Genomic DNA, 18,268 nt, shown 5'->3' with positions numbered 1-18,268 from the left:
AAATTCTGAACAAAAAGATAAAATGAGAATTATTTATATGTGAATTGATGGTATTTTTAAAATTAATTAATTATTTATTTTTAGTTTTCAACATTCATTTCCATAAGATTTTGAGTTCCAAATTTTCTCCCCATCTCTCTCCTACCCTACCCCAAGACAGTGTGCATTCTGAATACCACTTCCACTAATCTGCCCTCCCTTCTATAACGCCCCCTTTCTCTTTTATTTTCCTGTAGGGCAGGATAGATTTCTATACTCCATTGCCTCTATAGCTTATTTCCCAATTGCATGTAGCAACAATTTTTAATATCTGTTTTTAAAGCTTTGGGTTCCAAATTCTCTCCCTTCCTCCCTTCCCACCCACCCTTATTGAGGAGGCAAGCAACTCAATACAGGTTATACATGTGTAGTCATGCAAAAACACTTCCATAGTAGTCATTTTGTAAAAAAAACTAACTATATTTCCCTTCATCCTATCCCATCCCCTGTTTATTCTATTCTCTCTTTTGACTCTGTCTCTCAATTGAGGGTATTGTTGATGAAAGTATTGGTATAGAACAAGTAGGTTTTTTGAAATTGACATTCAAATACAGAATGCATCTTTACCATTTTACAGCTCTAGAAGGGTCAGGTGCATCAACTCATGCAAAAAAATTTATCTTTGAAGGAATTCTTTGATTCTGGTTCCTCTAATGAGAAATGAATGATATAGACAGGGAGTGGGAACCTGCAGCCTCAGGGCCACATGTGGCCTTCCAGGTCTTCCTGTAGGGCCTTTTGACTGAGTCCAAGTTTTACAGAACAAATCCTTTTATTAAGGGGATTTGTTCTGTGAAGTTTGGATTCAGCCAAAAGGCCCTAGCGGAGAACCTAGAAGGCCACATGTGGCCTTGAGAACACAGATTCCACACCCCTGATATAGATCTACATTGTAGATACTATAAGATCCCACTATGTTTTTTGTTTCTTGTTTGTGGGAGAAAAACCATATGATTTTGTAGAACAAAATATTGCCTTAAGGTTCTTTTTCAATAAAGTGTCATCCATATATACATTCAAGATTCTTTGAAATATATAACAATAGGAATCACCCTATGTAACAACCCTTTTATCAGAAACATCAATGAGGCACAAAACAGGGAAATGTATGCTCAACCATAGTGTTCATTGCTGTGACGGAGGAAAACTCGTGCTTTGATCCATTGCACCACCTGGCTGCCCCTTATTTTTTAATCTCTTGCCATCTGGCTACAACCCTACATCTCAGTGGAAATTGTTTTCTTCCAGGCAACCTACTCCAAGGCAGCTAGGGGGAATAATGGATAGCCTGCTGGACCTGGACTCAAAAAAACCCGAGTTCAAATCCAGTCTCACACACTTACTTGTAGTGATCCTGGGCCGTTCACTTAACCTCTGCCTCAGTTTCCTCATCTGTAATGTGGGGATAAAAACAACACCTACCTTATAGGGTTGTGGTGAGAATAAATGAGACAATATTTGTACAGCACTTTACAAACCTAAAATGCTGTATAATCCTAGCTGTTATTATTAGTATTATTTCCTGACTGTTAAACTGAACGGCTTCTTAACAGCATCTGATGCTGCTGACCCTTCCATCCTCCCAGATACTCTCTTCTTGCTAGGTTTTTGTGACACTGCTGTCTCGCTGCCCAGTTTTCTCCGCTGGATTATTCTACACATGCCATCAGGTAACTGATTAACTTGAAGAAATGCAGTTCCGCGGGGACAAGCCAACGAGGATCTAGGACAGAGCGCTAGCTAGCTACCTGCATCACAGCTGTTGGAAGCACCTTCCCCCGGACTCCGGCCTTCTGGCCCTGGGCATGCTCAGTGGAGTGGCTAAGTAGTGGAAATTGGCCCCCGCCTACCTTGGCTACGCGCGAGTGTAAAGCGCAGGCGCGAGTGCCCTGGGAAGCCCTGGAGTTCTCGCTCAGCTTGTGGGTAAGAGGGCTGAGCTTGAGTGCACGACTTCTTGGCTTGGAGAGAAGATGGAGAGGTCCAAGCTGGAGAAATTCAGGAGTCCGAGCAGGGGGAACGGACTCCGGGCTCTGGTTCCGCTGCGGCCCGGGGAGCTGCTCTTCAGGTCGGAGCCCTTGGCTTACACTGTGTGCAAAGGGAGCCGGGGCTTAGTGTGCGAGCGCTGCCTGTGCAGGTACGGGGCAAGCTTGCTAACCTGTGTGTGTGAGCGCCGCACACATCACGAAGGATGCCGTGGCGGGGGGTCGGTGGGGGCAGAAGGGTGGAGGCTGGAAGGGGCGCCGAGTCCTGGAGGTGGGAGGCGGCAAGGAGCTGGCCCTGTACAAGGACGGCGGGAGAGGGGGACTAGATCCCAGCTACCAGGCTGGCGGCGGGACCACCTTTCACGTCCCGAGCCCTGGGCGCCAGCCCACGTGTTTAAAGGATTGCCATGGAAGGACGTGCGTGCTTGGGAACACACCTCTCCAACTCTGGCCTGTCTGCCCTTGTCTCCCGTGTACCCAGGTCCTTGTTCTTCCTTACCCGCAAGGCAGGGAGAAGGAGATGCCTGAAGGCGGGCAGGCTTTGGGAGGTTGATTTCACCTGGGGAAGGGAGCGGAGACACCTTAGGCTGGCAAGTGACGGGGGCGGGAATTAGGTAAACAGACCCACCCCGAAGGAGGAGCGGGCGCTGCGGATTGGGGGAGAGCCACTGGAGAAGCTTTCTGATTTGGGCAAGTAGGCTTGGGGAGGGAAAAAAAGCCCGTGCGTGGAAGGAAGTGCCGGCAGTAGTGCTTGCCTAGGCTGGGCTGCTGTGGAAGAGAGAGAGAGAGTGTTCACGTGCACTTGAGTTAACATTTGACATCCAACACTTAACCTCTGTTTGCCTTAGTTTCCTCATCTGTAAAATGAGGATAAAAATAGCACATAGTAAGCGCTATATAAATGTTAACTATTATATACATTTATACACGTACATGCAACATATACAATGTGCCCCAAAAGTCTCGGTGCAGGTTTAATCTCTTAAAGCTTAAAACTTGCATAATAGAGTATATACCGTCATAGTTTATTTATCTGTGTATACTCACATGCATAGACACACACATAGAATAACGGGTAGTTGATAGAGAGCTAGCTAGCCTTTGGGGCCAGGAGGACTTAGGTTATAAGTCTCACTTCTGCTGCACACTGCCTATGGGACTGATCGTGAGAGATGAAGTACTTGGTAACTTAGTTAAAATTAAAAGCCTATTAGGAGGCAAAGTAAATATTTGTATGAAGTGACTTGCCCAGGGTCACACAGCTAGTAAAGAGTGAGCCTAAAGTTTAGACCTCCCTCTAAGCTAAGACTATAAATTGCAGAATTGAAAGTCTTCAACTGTAAATTGCAAGGAAGGTGCCACTTGCACTGGTAGAGAGAGTTTCCTCATAGTAATGAAAACACAAGTTCAATCCCAATATATGTACATTAATTATTTAGATCCTAAGATCATAGAGTGTTGGAAGGGACCTTAGAGGTCATTTAGTCCACCTCTCATTTTACAGATGAGGAAACTGAGGCCGAGAGAGACTAAGTGATTTGCTTAAAACTGCACCACTAGTAAATGACAAAATTGGGATTTGAGCTGAGGTTCTCTGACTTTAAATCTAAAGCTTTTTCCACTGTATTGTTCTGCCTCTCAGTTTTTTTTTTTTAATTTTTGTTTGAGGAAGTCCTACTGTGTACCTCTTTCTACCACTGCTGGATGAACTATTCACCTGCAACTCACACTCTTGGAGAGTTGCCTGAGTTAAGTGATTTACCCATAGTCACACAGAATGTAACAAAGGATAGATTTGAACCCAGATCTTCCTGGGTTCCCATTAGTTATGCTGCTCTGACTCCTGCCTATCTTTCCAGACTGATTACTTGTTATCCTCTCTCATGACCCCCTAGGCTCCAGCAAAAGTGACCTACTGTCTCTTCCCAGTAGTTTGACATTCCATTTCATGTCCCTCCCCCTCTGCCCCGACTTTATTCAGACTTTCCATGCTTTGGAATGCTTTCTCTTCACTCCATCTATAGGAACCCCTAAATACCCTTCCAGGCACAGTTAAGTGTCACCTCTTCTAAATATATATATATATATATTTTAGGCAGTTGGGGTTAAGTGATTTGTCCAGGATCACACAGCTAGTAAGTGTCAAGTGTTTGGTCTGAGGTCGGATTTGAACTCAGGTCCTCCTGACGTCAGGGCCAGTGCTCTATCCACTGCGTCACCTAGCTGCCCCTAAGTTTCAGTTTCTGGGCAAGTAAAATGAGGGCATTGGGCTAGGTGACTTCTAAGATTCCTTCCAACTCTAATTCTGTGGTCCTTTTTGCCTCTCTAGCGGGACAGAGACATACAGTATGTGTTAGCTTGTGTATATATATTAGGTCTAAAACACACTTGGAAGTTTTTGTTTCTAACCATAAAGAGGTGGGAATGCTGTCTCCCAAATACTCACCTTGTCCCATAATTGACTTGTAATTTAAATTTTGAAGTGCTAAGCAGTAGTAACCAGTTGTTTTCTTGAAATGGAGATAAATTGTACAAGCATGTTGTATTTCTGATCGGAAAACAAATTGCTTTCTTTTCATGCCTTGGTTTAGATGGACAGCAAGCACTTGCAGCCCTGGAAATTTAAGGAAACATGAATTTTAAAATACCTACTGTGTGCAAAGCCCTGAGGATACAAAGAAAAGAAAAAGAAACACTCCTTGTTCTCCAGGTGCTTGCATTCTATGAGGGGGAAGGAATACCTACGTATATGTTAGTAAGTGCAAAGTAATTTCAGGAATGGAGAGAATGCTGGGAATTGGGAGGATCAAGGTAGACTTTTTGTTAGGAAGGCCACTTGAGCTGTGTCCTGAAGTAAGCTTGGGGATTTTAGGAGGTAGAGGTTAAGGAAGTGGTAAATTTCGAAAATAGAGGACCTGAAAAAGGCACCGAGTCTCACAGGAGACTCAGTGTCCTATACAGGGAACTAGAAGGCCTGTTTGCTTGGAAAGTGAAGTAAGACTAGAAAGATAGGTAGGAGTGAGATTATGGAAGATTTTATTTTCAGGGTGAAGATTAATCCTTTTCCCCCTACAGGCAATTGTTGTTGTTGTGTGCCTTTCGTTCTTGAAGAGGACCATGACATCAGGGAGGTGATGCCATGATGTGCAAGTGAATTAGATTTAAGTGAGAGAGAGCTATGCAGAATCACCAGCCTCACTTTCTCCTCTGAAGCCATCTGGGTCCAGTGCAAGGTATAGATCAGGACGACTGGAGATGGCCCTCCTAGAGTGAATAGAGGGGTTTTTTTGGTTTTGTTTTGTTTTTTGCATTTTGGTGAGTTAATCAGGGTTAAGTGACTTGCCCAGGGTCACACAGCTAGTAAGTGTCATGTCCAGTGTGTGAGGCTTCCTCCTGACTCCAAGGCCGGAGCTCTATCCACTGTGCAACCCAGCTGCACCAATAGAGAACTTTAAAAAATATTTTTCATGAGGAGGAGGGGGAATAATATGATCAGGTTTGTGTTTTAGGAATAACTGTTTGGAGTTATTTGGAGGGTGGATTGGAGAGGGGAGAGGCTAGGTGACTGGATTAGAAGCTACTGCAGTTAGGATATTTTATTGATTTCTGAGCGACTTATAAGAGATAGAGGTGACATTTGGGGTTCTCTCCTTATTAAATCATCAGGGTAGTAACCTACTATTTACATGTAATCCAAAATGAAAAACTCGCCATTGTCTGAAAATTCTCTGTTTTTCTTTGTAGAATATATGGATCATGTTGCAGATAAAAATCAGCCTGGCAAATTATTTAGGACCTGGAACAAAAGTCTCCTGGAATTAATAAACGATGATGAATGAGTAGGTAGATTATCAGAGATCAGGACTTGAATGATCTGAATTGTCTGCTTTCCCAAATGAGTCCATAGCAGGTCTCATCAGTTTTTGAACTGATTCCTTTCGAGTGTACTGGAGAGCATCCTTTTTATTAACAAATGTCAGGGTGCATCCTGTATTGGTGCTTTATGCAGTAAGTATTTAGAGAATTGCTTTTATGGCATTTGAAGGAAAGGTTCCTGTACCTAGGTTCCAGTATTGGTAGTTGTAAAATTATTAGCTGCAGGGGATTCACTGGAAATAAGTATTAAAGGAGAATTTTGGAAAAATTAGAGGTTTGGAAATTACTTATATAGGGTCAGAAGACCTGGCTGGTTTCAAGCCTCAGCTTGTACTTAGTATTTATGAGACCATCCCTAATTCATTTAGCCTCTGAAGCTCAGTTTCCTCATCTGTAAAACAGAGGTAACGGTACTCACATTACATCATAATGGGGTGGTCATTAAGAATGCTCTTGTGCAGCTGTATGTGAACATGAGTCGCTTTTTTTTCCTCTGAGATGTTACTAATAATAAATAATAAGCCTAGCAGGAGGGTGAAGAAAAAAAAATATGTGTCTGTGCCTTAAAGCAATTCAGAATTGTGACAATTGTAACACATTAAAAAGTGCAGAGTTGAGTGAGTGTAAATTGGGATCTAGGCAGGATAGGAGAGAGTGGTTGATTTGGATTCAATTAAAATCCTGCTTCATATTCTTACTAGCAGTGTGACCCTGAGCAAATCACTTAACCTTTGTTTGCCTCAGTTTCCTTATTCACAAAATGGGTATAGTAACAGCACCTACCTCCAAGTGTGGTGAAGATCAAATGAGATCCTATGTAAATGCTTTGCAAACCTTAATTGACTATATATATATAAATGCTAGCTGCTATTATTATTGTTATTATCTTGTTGGGTGCAGGGAATGCTAAGTACAGGAATGAACCTTCATATTGGGTTAGTCATGAAAGACTTTCTAGGAAGAGGAGGAAGTGGGGTATGGTATGATGTTTTGAGACCTGTTTTGGAAGGGACATGGATTGGTAGGGAGATAAAATATTACACATTCACCAAAGATTTATTAAATGCCTACTATATACTGTGCTGGGTGTGCTAAGGATCTAAAATGGGGTGGGGGGGTGAGGCAATCCTAGATTGTCAAATTGCTTACAGTTTAATGGGTGGATATGATTCATACACAAAGATTTTTTTTTTCTCTTTTTTTTTTTCACAAAGATTTTCTAAAGCAGACTTGGCCCAAAATAATCACAGTAGCCTTGAAAATCTAATAGTTTTTAAAAAGAAATTCTTGACCTATAGAATTTTTTCTCTTAGTCATTCTTGCTTTCCATCTTAATAGAGTTATAGAACATAAGATATTTGCTTGTAACATTTAATATCTCCATAAACCCTCTTTTGAAACTGAGGTCAAAATAAAAAGGAAGAACATATTTATTCAGCCTTTCCATAGGCCCACTGACCCATTTTCATTAGATTTGCGTGAATTTATTTTGGCTCTCCCTGGGTTCTCTGGATTTGTACTTATTTTCTTGTCTTTTACAGTATATTTGTTTTCCTTAGGGGAGAAACTTAAACCAGCTCCCCAGCTTCTCCTGCCTTTTTCCTCGTTAAAGACTGGTTTCAAGTTACTCCTGATCTTACAGGGGAAGAGTATGGAGGAGAAGGAGATGTGAACAGTGGACCTGATGGGAATCAGGCAGTGGGTTTTTAAAAAAAAAAGTATATTCTGTATCTCCTTTTTATTTCCTATTTTTTCTTCATGGGAATCTTTGGGATTTTTTTTTCCTTTGAGTAGGAGCAGAGTTAGGGAGGAAGACACTGAGGTTATTTGCTACAGCTACAAGGCTATATTGCCTTAATAAGTTCAGAAAAATACTTGAGGAGGAATGTTAGGGAGGGAGGAGGTGATTTAGTTTATCAATGGGTGTACAGAGCCAATGCAGAATTAGTGGGTTAACTAGAAATCTTGCAGTGCAAATGATTTTTGACAGGTTTAAAAAAAAATCTGTCGTCTTCACCTCTTGAGTATAAATGTATAGATGTTTAGATCAGTGAGGTCAAACTAAAATAAAAAAGGGATCACTAAATCCTGCCAGCGTCATATTGACTTACAAAACCACATATTAACATTTTCTTCATTCTGTTGTATTTTTATTTATTTTGTTAAATATTTCCTAATCATGTTTTAATCTGGTTCTCTTATCTTTCCCAACTGGAGAGTGTAGATGGAGGTCCTGGGAGCTCCCTTTCCCCCCAGCTTCTAACAAGTATCTCCATTTTATGGTTTCTAAATGCTTTTATAGCACATTTGTGGTGTTAGGGTATTTATAAGAACATTAAGTTGTTTAGTTCTAGACCTAAAGAAAAATGAGTCTCTAAAGCAGTATCAGTCAGACAGGATTTATCTTTTTCTAGGGTACTGTGAATTTTATGTCCTCTGGCATTGGTGAGATGGGGGGGGTGATGAGAGAGAATTTCTAGGTAACATTATTATTTCACTTATATGATCGTATTCTCCCTGTACAAATTGGCTGGGAAAGACTGAAATGAGTGGCCATCCTGGCTTCATTGCACATGGTTGGTGATTGAAGTTGTCAATGGGTTTTTTTTGGGGGGGTGGGGTGAGGAGTGCATCGTGGTCAGAGCAGTGGTGTCCATTAGACTTGCCTCCTCTCTGGTTACTCCAAATCAAGGCAGTCTCTGCGATTATTCGTTTGGCAGTCAGTAGTTAAACACCTACTGTGCCAGGCAGTGTGTTAGGTCCTGGGGCAGATGTGAAGATAATTAAGAAGATGTACTTCCTCTTCTCTTGAAGCTTACCTAGTCTTTTGGACCATTGAGAGTGTTGATTTCTTCAGACACGACTCCCCCCAATTTCTAACTGCTTGCCTCCTTTCTTCATTTCGTATTACAGGAACTGCTTTGGCATTTTGGTGTCATACAGTTCTCAGGATATCCTCAGACCAGGCAGATGAGCTGTAGGTTTGATGCTTTTTGGAGTGACTGGCCTCCAGAATCCCATTACTGAAGACTATCTTGTCACTTCAGTTGTGTATGTTGGTGCCACTGGTCTGAAGTTTTCATGGGCTTTATCTGATGCTTCCAACTGGCCAACATCGCTTCACTTTACAGAGTGTTGGATCTAACATTTGAATCCAGGTGGTCACCTTATTTATCAAGTGATCAGTTACCAAATGTTGATTACAAAATTACCTGTTATGTTGATTACCTGTTATGCAAGGCGCTGTGCTAAACATTGAGGGTGATAGATAAATTTAAAACAAGGCCCCCTTTCTCAAGAAGTTTACAGCTTAATTGAAGAAAATTTTACATATATACACACACAAACATACATACACATATATACACACAAACACTATATTAAATATGGAATATTTATGGAATAGCTTTTAAAATTCTGTACTATAGTTATGTAAGATGAGTATATCTATAGTTATATCTCTATATCTATGTATATCTATATCCATATCATATATCTCTTATCATTTATCTCCATATTTATATAATCTATATTTAGATAGTATCTATCATCTGTATCTCAAAATGTGTCTCTATGTCATCTGTATCTGTATCTTTATAACTATAGCTATATCTCTCTGTGAGGCAGTATGGTATAGGAAGTCAGGGTCACTTTGATTCAAAGCCTTCTTCTGACACATGGCTAGTTTTGTGACTCTGGATGGGGCATTTGACCCCTCAGTGTCCCAAACAATTTTCAGATCCATGTCAGTAGAGGGGGTTTACTTACAATGACATTAGGAAGTAAATAAATGTCAAATGAGTTCAATTGAGATCACTTTCAGTTGGGGCAGTCAGGAAGCCATCACTGCTTAGGCAATTTTTGAGCTGTTTTTTGAAGCATGGGAAAGATTTTGACAAGTCCAGAGCTGGGAAAGGGAGTGGTAACAGGATGAGAAAAGTTAAAGGGTGGGGCCAGGAAGAGTTTGTCTGGAAGGGAGGATTAAGTATAGGGGAGAAGTATATGGGGAGGGGTCAGATTGTTGTGGAGTTTGCATGTCACACTGAGGAGTTTGTACTGCAGAGGCAATGAAGAGCTACACAGTCATCAGATTAATGTTTTGGGAAAATGAGGCTCACAGTGGACAGAGACTAGAAGTAGGAAGACCTCATAGATGAGAGCTAAGGACTGAAACTTGGAGAATGCTGTCATTTAGGTATTGGGAAGTCAGAGGAAGAAGACCCATCCAAGTCAACAGAGATGGAGGAGAAGCAAGATACTTAGACAATGGTTCTTTTACAACAAAACCTCTGACTTTTATCTATGTTTAAGGATCTAGTCTATAGGGCATGTAGTAGTTATGTTATTCTTTTGGCAATTTGGTCATTTGTAATCCATGTTCAAGGCATAACAGAGGCCATGTGATAAGACAGTTTAAAAAAAAAGAGATGTGGAAACGGTCAGGGAAAATGAGTACTGAGAGGAGGCCCTTAGATTTCGTGATTAGAAAGCTATTGGTGTCCTTTGATGTCCTTTGATAAATGCACTTATTTTAGAATAGTGGAAATGAAAGTCAGATTACTAGGGCTGAAAGAGGAAATGAGAGGTGAGGAAGTAAAGGGAGCATGTGTGAACCACTCACGATTGGCCTTAAGGGAAGGTGAGAAATAAAGGGAAAATTGCTGGATGAGATAGCACAGTTGAATGATTTTTCCAAAATATCTATGCCTGTGTAGAAGCAGAGGGGAAGGAACCACTGGCAAGGAAGATACTGAAGATGCTTAACAAAGAGGGGTTAATTGGGTAAGACTGTGGAGGAGGTGAAAAAAGTGGAATTGAGAGCACAGGTGGAGAGTTGGATTTGAAAAAGAGAGATTCCTCTTTTTCTGAGATCAGAGGAAAGGAAAAGAAGATGGATATAGAAAGAGACCTTTAGAAATAACAAGATGGGATGAGATGGGATTGGAGGCTTGAGGAAAATGGAGAAGGCTTGGAGTAATCAGTTTACTGACTTTGCTAGTGATTTGGTAAGAGATGACTAAAAGGATTGTTGAACTGGATGGATGATCCAGTTGAAGCTTGCAGGGATTTGTAGTGGGTCAGGTAAGCCAGGATCTTTGATTAGCTTTGTTTGCCAGTCTGTGACCAGGCATAGAATGTGGCCAAACAGAGGTCTGCAGAACAATCTTTCATAGCTAATTTCTTCAGTGGGAAAATATCTGCAGATATAAATATCTACACCTGATTGACATTCTTGGGCTTCAGCACCATTAGATTTTTTCATTGTTAGTATAAATGTTTGCTATCTATAGATAACAGTACTGAGATTACACACAGGTAGAGAAGTACACTTTCACCTCACAAAAAACCCCTCAAAAACTAACCTCTGAATTTTGCTTAAAATGGAATCGGGAAAACCAAATGTACAAGAAATGACTTGGAGGTGATCTCTGTTATTAATAATAATAATAATAATAATAACAACAATAATAATAATAATAGTTAACACTTATACAGTACTTTAAGGTTTGCAAAGTGCTTTATTTATATCATCTTATTTGTAGGGGTAGTTTGGGGACTTAAAAATAAATCCAAAATTTTTGTACAGGGTGGAGTGTTATAGTGCTATATGCAATTAATTGTTGAAGCCCTTCAGGGCCTACCTTAGGGTCTACTTCAGTTCTGACCTTTTACATAAAAACTTCACTGATTTCTGCTCTTCCTCTGTGTCTTAGTTATAAATGATCTTCCATCTATCTGACCTTGCTTAACAACTTGTACCTCTTGTACAATAACTCTAATGCAGAATGGAGTTTAATACTTTAGTACTGAATATTTCTGTAACTGCTGTCTCTCTTGCACCTGACACCTTCCTCTCATCCGCTAGACTATAAGTTTCATGAAAGCAGAAACTGAATATCTTCATCTCTCTCCTAGTGTCTATTATATTGTTTTGTGTATGGTCATCTCTTAGTAAATGGTGGTTGAATCAATAATACTCAATAAAAATTTTGGCTTCAAGGCACAGACACTTGGTGATATTGAGCAGCAACAAATGTATAGTAATTTATACATCCAGAAATCATCTCATCTTCTCTGCTTGAAAAACGTTTTGGCTTTTGTCCATGTCCTTTTATTGCTTCCTATTCAGGAATATTTCTGTCTGTGGTTTTCTCTTTCCATTAACTGTTCTCATGCCTTCCGTCTTATCTGCTATGCCTTCTTATTGTTTCTTCTCTTTTGAATTCCCTTTGCTCTTGTTCCTTCAATTAGTTTTCCTTACCCCACAAACGTAGCCGTAGTGACCGTATTTACATTTCACTATTTTGATGATCTCTAATCTCATAGATATTTGGTATTCTTTCCCCTGGTGCAGATTATAATCCATCCTTTCATTTTCATCTCATGGGATTCTTCTCTATGTCTTTCGGTATTTTCCTCAATAATGAATGTAACAAATGTAAAGAAAAAAACCCACTAAATCATTAATAATAATAATTTTTATTAAAACTTTTGCATTGTGTTTGACTTTTATTGATGATAAAAGGATGTGGGTCTTTCTCTAGTATTCCCTCACAAAGTGTTATGGTTGTATCATGAGACAATAATAACTAACCTTATTAAATAAGGTGTTAGTGAATGCAGTGTGTTTGGCACTGTTCTAGGTGCTGTTCATTGTTCGTTAATAGACAGTCTCTTCCCTCCTATGAGACGACAATCTAACTTATGGACATAACTAAGTGCTGCACATGTATTCACAGAATTATAGAATCAGTGTATTGAACATTGATATGTCCAATTCCAATGTTAATCAGCATAGAAGCTTTGACCTACTGAGTTTCTGACCTGGGCTGCTTCACCATTCCTTAGCACCTTCTCCCCAGCTCCCAAGGGCTTACCAGATTGGTACTAGACTTAGTGTGGACACCAAATCAGCTTTAGCCCTGCTTCAGTAAAGCCTCAGCCTCCCTAATAGTTCAGGGGTTACAGAAGTATGCCACCACACCAGGCTGGAATCTCAGAATTGAAAGGGCAGCTAGCCCAGCCACACATGAATAGGAATATCCTTTACAATGTTCCTGACCACTGGTCATCCAGCTTCTGCTTGAAGAAGCCTCCTAATAGATCTCCCTGTTAACCTTCTCTTCTCTTCTCTAATCCATCCTCCATACAACTGCCAAATGGTCACTTGGGAGTGACCATGCTACTCTCTGACTTTATCTTCAGTGGGTTCTTATTACTTCTAGCACAGGGTGTCCTATTCATACCCTTTGGCAGTGTAATGAAGCCTGTGGATTTCTTCTCAGAATAATGTTTTGTTGCCTTTGATCATAATTGAAGGAAATCCTAAATTTAATTTAGAGGTTAGTGAAAATAAAGATATAACTTTTTCCCCCATCAATTTGATAGACACCTCTCCCATCCCCCTTAAAATTCATGGTTGGTGGTGGTAGGGAAAGGGAAGGGAAGGGAATAAATATTTTATAGCTGCTATGTGTCGGGCATTGGGCTAAGCACTTTATAAATATCTTACTTGATCTCATGGACTCCTTGGAAGTCTGTATCTATTAGTTTACAAACCCTTGTCCAGGATTAAATAGAAATTTATAAGCCTGGAATTCATATCCCAGCACAATCTGCCTTCTACTCCCTTTGCAGATTTATTTCATGTTACTTCCTTGGTATACTCTACATTATAGCCAACCTGGCTTGCTAACAGCTCCCTTAATTTGGCAGGCTGTGATACATCTCTGGGCTTTTTGTAAAGGCTCCCTGTTCTGGGAATTCACCCCTTCTTCACTTTTCCCTTTACATGGTCATCTCAGGTGCCACCTTCTCCCCGAAGCTTTTCCCTCCAGTTATTAGTGCTGTCTCCTAAAGCTGTTTTGTTTTGGCCAAATTTGCTTTCTTGCTGACCTCACTTCGTCCCCTGTCCCTGGCCTTTCCACACTAGCCACCTCCCATGACTGGAGGCAGATACTCCTAACCATTGCCTCTTATAATCCCTGGTTTCCTTCAAAGCTCAGATCAAATGCTGCTTCTCACATGAAGCCTTTCCTGGCCCCTCTCCCTTGCCCCTTGTTAAAAAAATTTACTTTGTATATGCTATATGTGTATAAGTATCTTTTCCCTGATAGAATGTAAATTCCTCAAGGGTAGAAATTGTTTAATTTTTGTTTTTGTATCACTAGCACCTAGAACAGTGCCAACACTTAGTAGGTGCTTAATACATGTTTAGTGATTGATTTGTTCTTATTTGTCTGTGTATATGTTATATTTCCCTAGCAAAATGTAAGTTACTTGAAACAGAGATTGTTTTGTATTTTTTTGTATCTCTAATGCCTAGGATGATGCTTCATACATAGTAGGCTTTTAATATGTGTTGGCTAATGTAAATTGCATGGAGAGCCCCTTGCTTCCTAAGACAGTCTGTGTTACTTTAGGATATCTCTCACTGTTTGAAAAATTTTCCTTATGTCAAACTAAAAATAGAGCTTTTCCCTAAGATAATCTTTTCTTTTAAAATAAGTTTTTATTATTTTCAGTTTCTTATATCAGCATACTTATCCCAAATATTACTGCCTTCCCCTCTCAGAGAGCCATCCTATATGACAAATAATATTTTTAGAGAGGGGAAAAATCAGCACAATTGATGGATACATTGTAAAAGTCTGAAAATCTGTACAATGCATGCTATATCTGGACTGCTCACCTCCACAAAGGGTAAGTTGGGAGTGTCCTTTCCTGTTTCTCCATTCAACTCCTGCTTGATTGGTCTTTATGATTTTGTTAAATTGTTTTTAGATTTTAGGTGTGTTTCTTTCCATATGCATTATTATGGTCACTATGTGTATTATTTTCTTGGCTCTGCTTACTTTGTTCTGCATGAATTCATATAGATCTCTCCACGCATCTCTGTATTCATCTCGTACATCATTTCTTGCAACACAGTAATGTTCCCTTGTATTCGTATAGCACAATTTGTTTAGCCATTCCACAACTGATGGGCATCTACTTTATTTCCAATTTTTGGCTACCACAAAAAGTGCTGTTATGAATATTTTGGAATATGTGGGCCTGATAGTATGTTAAGCTTTATTTCTGGTAGAACTCACCACAGGTTTGATGAGTATTCTATAATCAAATTTTCAAGGTGCTTTTTTTTTTGGTAACAATAAAAAAGGAAGAGGATAACGGTAGGAAATAGTCAATAAGCATTAATAAGGGCCTATTAGGCATTTAATATGCAAGTAGAAGGGCTGGAGATTTTAGTGGACAATATAAATAAGGATGAAACATGGCAGCCCCCCTAATAAAACCACCCCCCAACCCAAAAAACAACTCCCAAAACCTAATGAATTCTTATTTTGCATTAGGAGAGGAATGGTTTATTGAATATGGCAGGTAATAATTCAGCTGTAATCTGCCCTAGTCAGGCCACATTCAGAGTTTTGTGTTCAGTTCTTTGTGACAGATTTTAAGAAAAACATTGGTAAACTGGCAAACATCCAGAGAAGCATGAGTAGGATGATAAGGGCCCTGGAGATGACACCGTATGAGGACTGATCAAATGAACTGAGGATGTTGATGTAATAGGTGGGGGATGTTGATGCCTTGTCATAATTAGCAGTTAGTACTTTGGTCATATGGTTGTCACTTGATCTACCTTGATCCTACAGATAGAAATACTTGGTCAATTGCAAGAGCGCAGATGTTTTAATCCCCATTTCCTTTATTTTCTCCACTGTGAAAAGAGCCTGATCACTTATATTCTCAAAGCACTCCTCTCCCCTTCCCCCCTGAAGGATTGCATAGGGACATCCTTTTCCTTTATCTCTTGGAATTTATTAATTTTCATTATGATTACTGTGGGCTGCTGACTGAAATTTCTTCTTGTGCTTTTTCCTCATGTAGGTCACCAGGCATCAAGTGTCCTTATTAGCACCACCACCTGGCTGTCTACCCTCCCCCGCTGATAGATAACCAATTACCCAATCTGTCCCCTTAGAACTCCATTATGGCTGTTGGCTCTCACTTGTGCCCCTTTCCCAGCTCTCATTTTTGTAGAAGTATGCTTTATTCGATCTTTGGCTCATCACCCCTCCTACTTAGACTGTACTCTTTCTTATCTGTTCCCCTTACATTGTGTTGTTTATCTAATTTCATTCACATTGTGATTTAAATGCACTATTTAATTAAATTAGAAAATACATAGTAAAAGCAGAGGCATCATTTGGATGTACATCTTCACTGGGAAGAGTTGATCTATTATGATTTTAAATGTACCATTTAATTAGATTAGAAACACATAGTAAAAGCAGAAGTATCATGTTGGATGTAATGTAGCTGTACATCTTCATTGGGAAGAGTTGATCTGTTATGATTTTAAACACACCATTTAATTAGATTAGAAAACATATAGTAAAAGCAGTAGCATCAGTTGGATATAATATTGATGTTACATCTTCATTGGGAAGAATTGATACTTAGAGTCTTCTAAAGCTAGCATCATCTTGATCCCAGTGGCAGGGAGACTGGAATACCTATGTTGGCTATGATCATAGGTTCCCAAAGTGGGCAACAATACCCCTTTGAGAAGTGCTGGAACAATGAGGGGATGATAGTAACCATGGGTGCAACTGGGGGGTATTGAATAAAAATAAGGGGGTGGTGGAAGCTTAAGGAAAAAAGAGAAGATAAGAAAATTTTGAAAAACTGTTCCTGTTTCATCTGTTGTTTAAGAGAGTTAAAGCTGTAGTGATTACATTATTTTCCAAATAAAGACACAAAATGCAAGTTATGGTTATAACAAGTTATAATCAGTTATAATATAACTGATCAGTGGTCAAGTCCATTGTCAGGCCTTAACAAGCAAGTGTTGGCAGGCAAACATACTGCATGTTGTTGGGAAGTCCAACGTGCATCAGCAGGAATATGTGCATGTAATGACTTGTTTATAATACGATACTATATAGTTGCATGATGCAATGTTGCATTATCGAAATTTTAATACAAGAAAAAGTCACAAATTTACAATAAATTATTAAATTTAAGATGTCATTTAAAAAATTATATTTTTTGAAATGATGCAGATTTTTAAAAAAAAACATTAAAAGGTTAGAGAAAGTATATTTCCAGGGGGGCACTGAGTAATTTTGTTTAAAAAGAGGGTGGCAGGCCAAGTAAGTTTGGGAACCTCTGGGCCCAAATCCTCACTTCTCCCCATCTTTTTAAAGAGTTTGTACCAGTTCTTTTGCATCAGTTCTTAATGTTCAGGTGCTACATATCGCAGAAGCCAACCTGGGGAAAGGAAGCAGTGCCGGAATGTGAGTGTCCTGGTAGGGCAGGGAGGTAGCACACTGGATAGAGCACTGGACCTGGAGTCAGGAATACCTGAGTTCAAATCCAGCCTCAGACACTTATTAGCTGTATGATCCTGGGCAAGTCACTTAACCATGTTTGCCTCAGTTTCCTCATCTATAAAATGAGCTGGACAAGTAAATGGCAACCACTCCAGTATCTTTGCCAAGAAAACCCCAAATGGTGTCACAAAGAGTTGGATGTGACTGAAACAACTGAACAACAACAGCTCTACTGTTAAAAGGACTGGAGTGTCTTTATTACACCTACATCCAGGGAGTCCCAAAAGTCTTAGTACAGTTTTAGCAATTAAAGCATGCAAACCCTGTGCAATTCACAGTTAGACCCCTCCCCTATAATCTACAGTCTCTTCTAAACAATTCAGTAAAACAGCATAAAACTGATTGTGACTGAAAATACATGTAATCATAGATTGGCATGGTTTCCTTTTTAATTAAAAGAAAGGAAGAGTGATGCTTTAGCTTTAAACAAGTTAGACTAATGCCTATTGTTTTTGATTTGAGTTTCTTTGCAATTGAAAATTAGCTTCGTTTATGTAGTTATCAGTATTGTGTATTTTGTTTTTGTTTTATTTTGCTTTCTTCAAACTGCATCTCTTCATATAATTTCCTCCATATTTCCTTGAATTCTCATTTCTTTTTTCTTACAGTGCAATGATATTCCATTACATAAATTTTAAAAAAACAACAACTGGGCCTGTGATTTCATTACTGTAGAGAAGTACTGGTGAGGCAGTTCCCTCTACCCATGCAGACTGGCATCTGCCCTGCACCTATGAGGTGCAACAGTTAACAAGCGTTTCTTAAGCACTGGGGATAGAAAGAAGGGCATAAACTAGGTCCCTGCTCTCAACGAGCTTGAATTCTAATGGGGGAGATAACTGTAAATATGTTATTTACAATAATAACAATATTATTGTTATGTGTCATATATTATATATGATATACAATAACAATAATAAATACAAAATATTTACAGGGTAGCTGGGAGGTAATTTCAGAGATGAGGCA

At 39.6% G+C, this 18,268-nt stretch overlaps 1 protein-coding gene across 2 annotated transcripts in view; it reads left to right on the top strand.

Annotated features, from left to right (window-relative positions):
- The first annotated feature begins 1,919 nt into the window (after positions 1-1,919).
- The window catches only part of SMYD3 (SET and MYND domain containing 3), a 1,044,671-nt gene continuing 1,028,322 nt past the window's right edge, over positions 1,920-18,268 (top strand). For both annotated transcript variants that reach the window (XM_078156275.1, XM_020982112.2), the window contains exon 1: positions 1,920-2,173. In XM_078156275.1, the coding sequence (XP_078012401.1) occupies positions 2,010-2,173 (164 nt within the window). In that variant the 5' untranslated portion in view covers positions 1,920-2,009. The remainder of the gene's footprint in view (positions 2,174-18,268) is intronic.

The sequence above is a fragment of the Phascolarctos cinereus genome, unplaced genomic scaffold (genome assembly GCF_003287225.1).
Source record: "Phascolarctos cinereus isolate Bilbo 61053 unplaced genomic scaffold, phaCin_HiC Scaffold_5;HRSCAF=322, whole genome shotgun sequence".
Lineage (NCBI taxonomy): Eukaryota > Metazoa > Chordata > Mammalia > Diprotodontia > Phascolarctidae > Phascolarctos > Phascolarctos cinereus.
The sequence above is the reverse complement of the archived record's forward strand: the minus strand, read 5'-3'. Positions and strand labels throughout refer to the sequence as shown.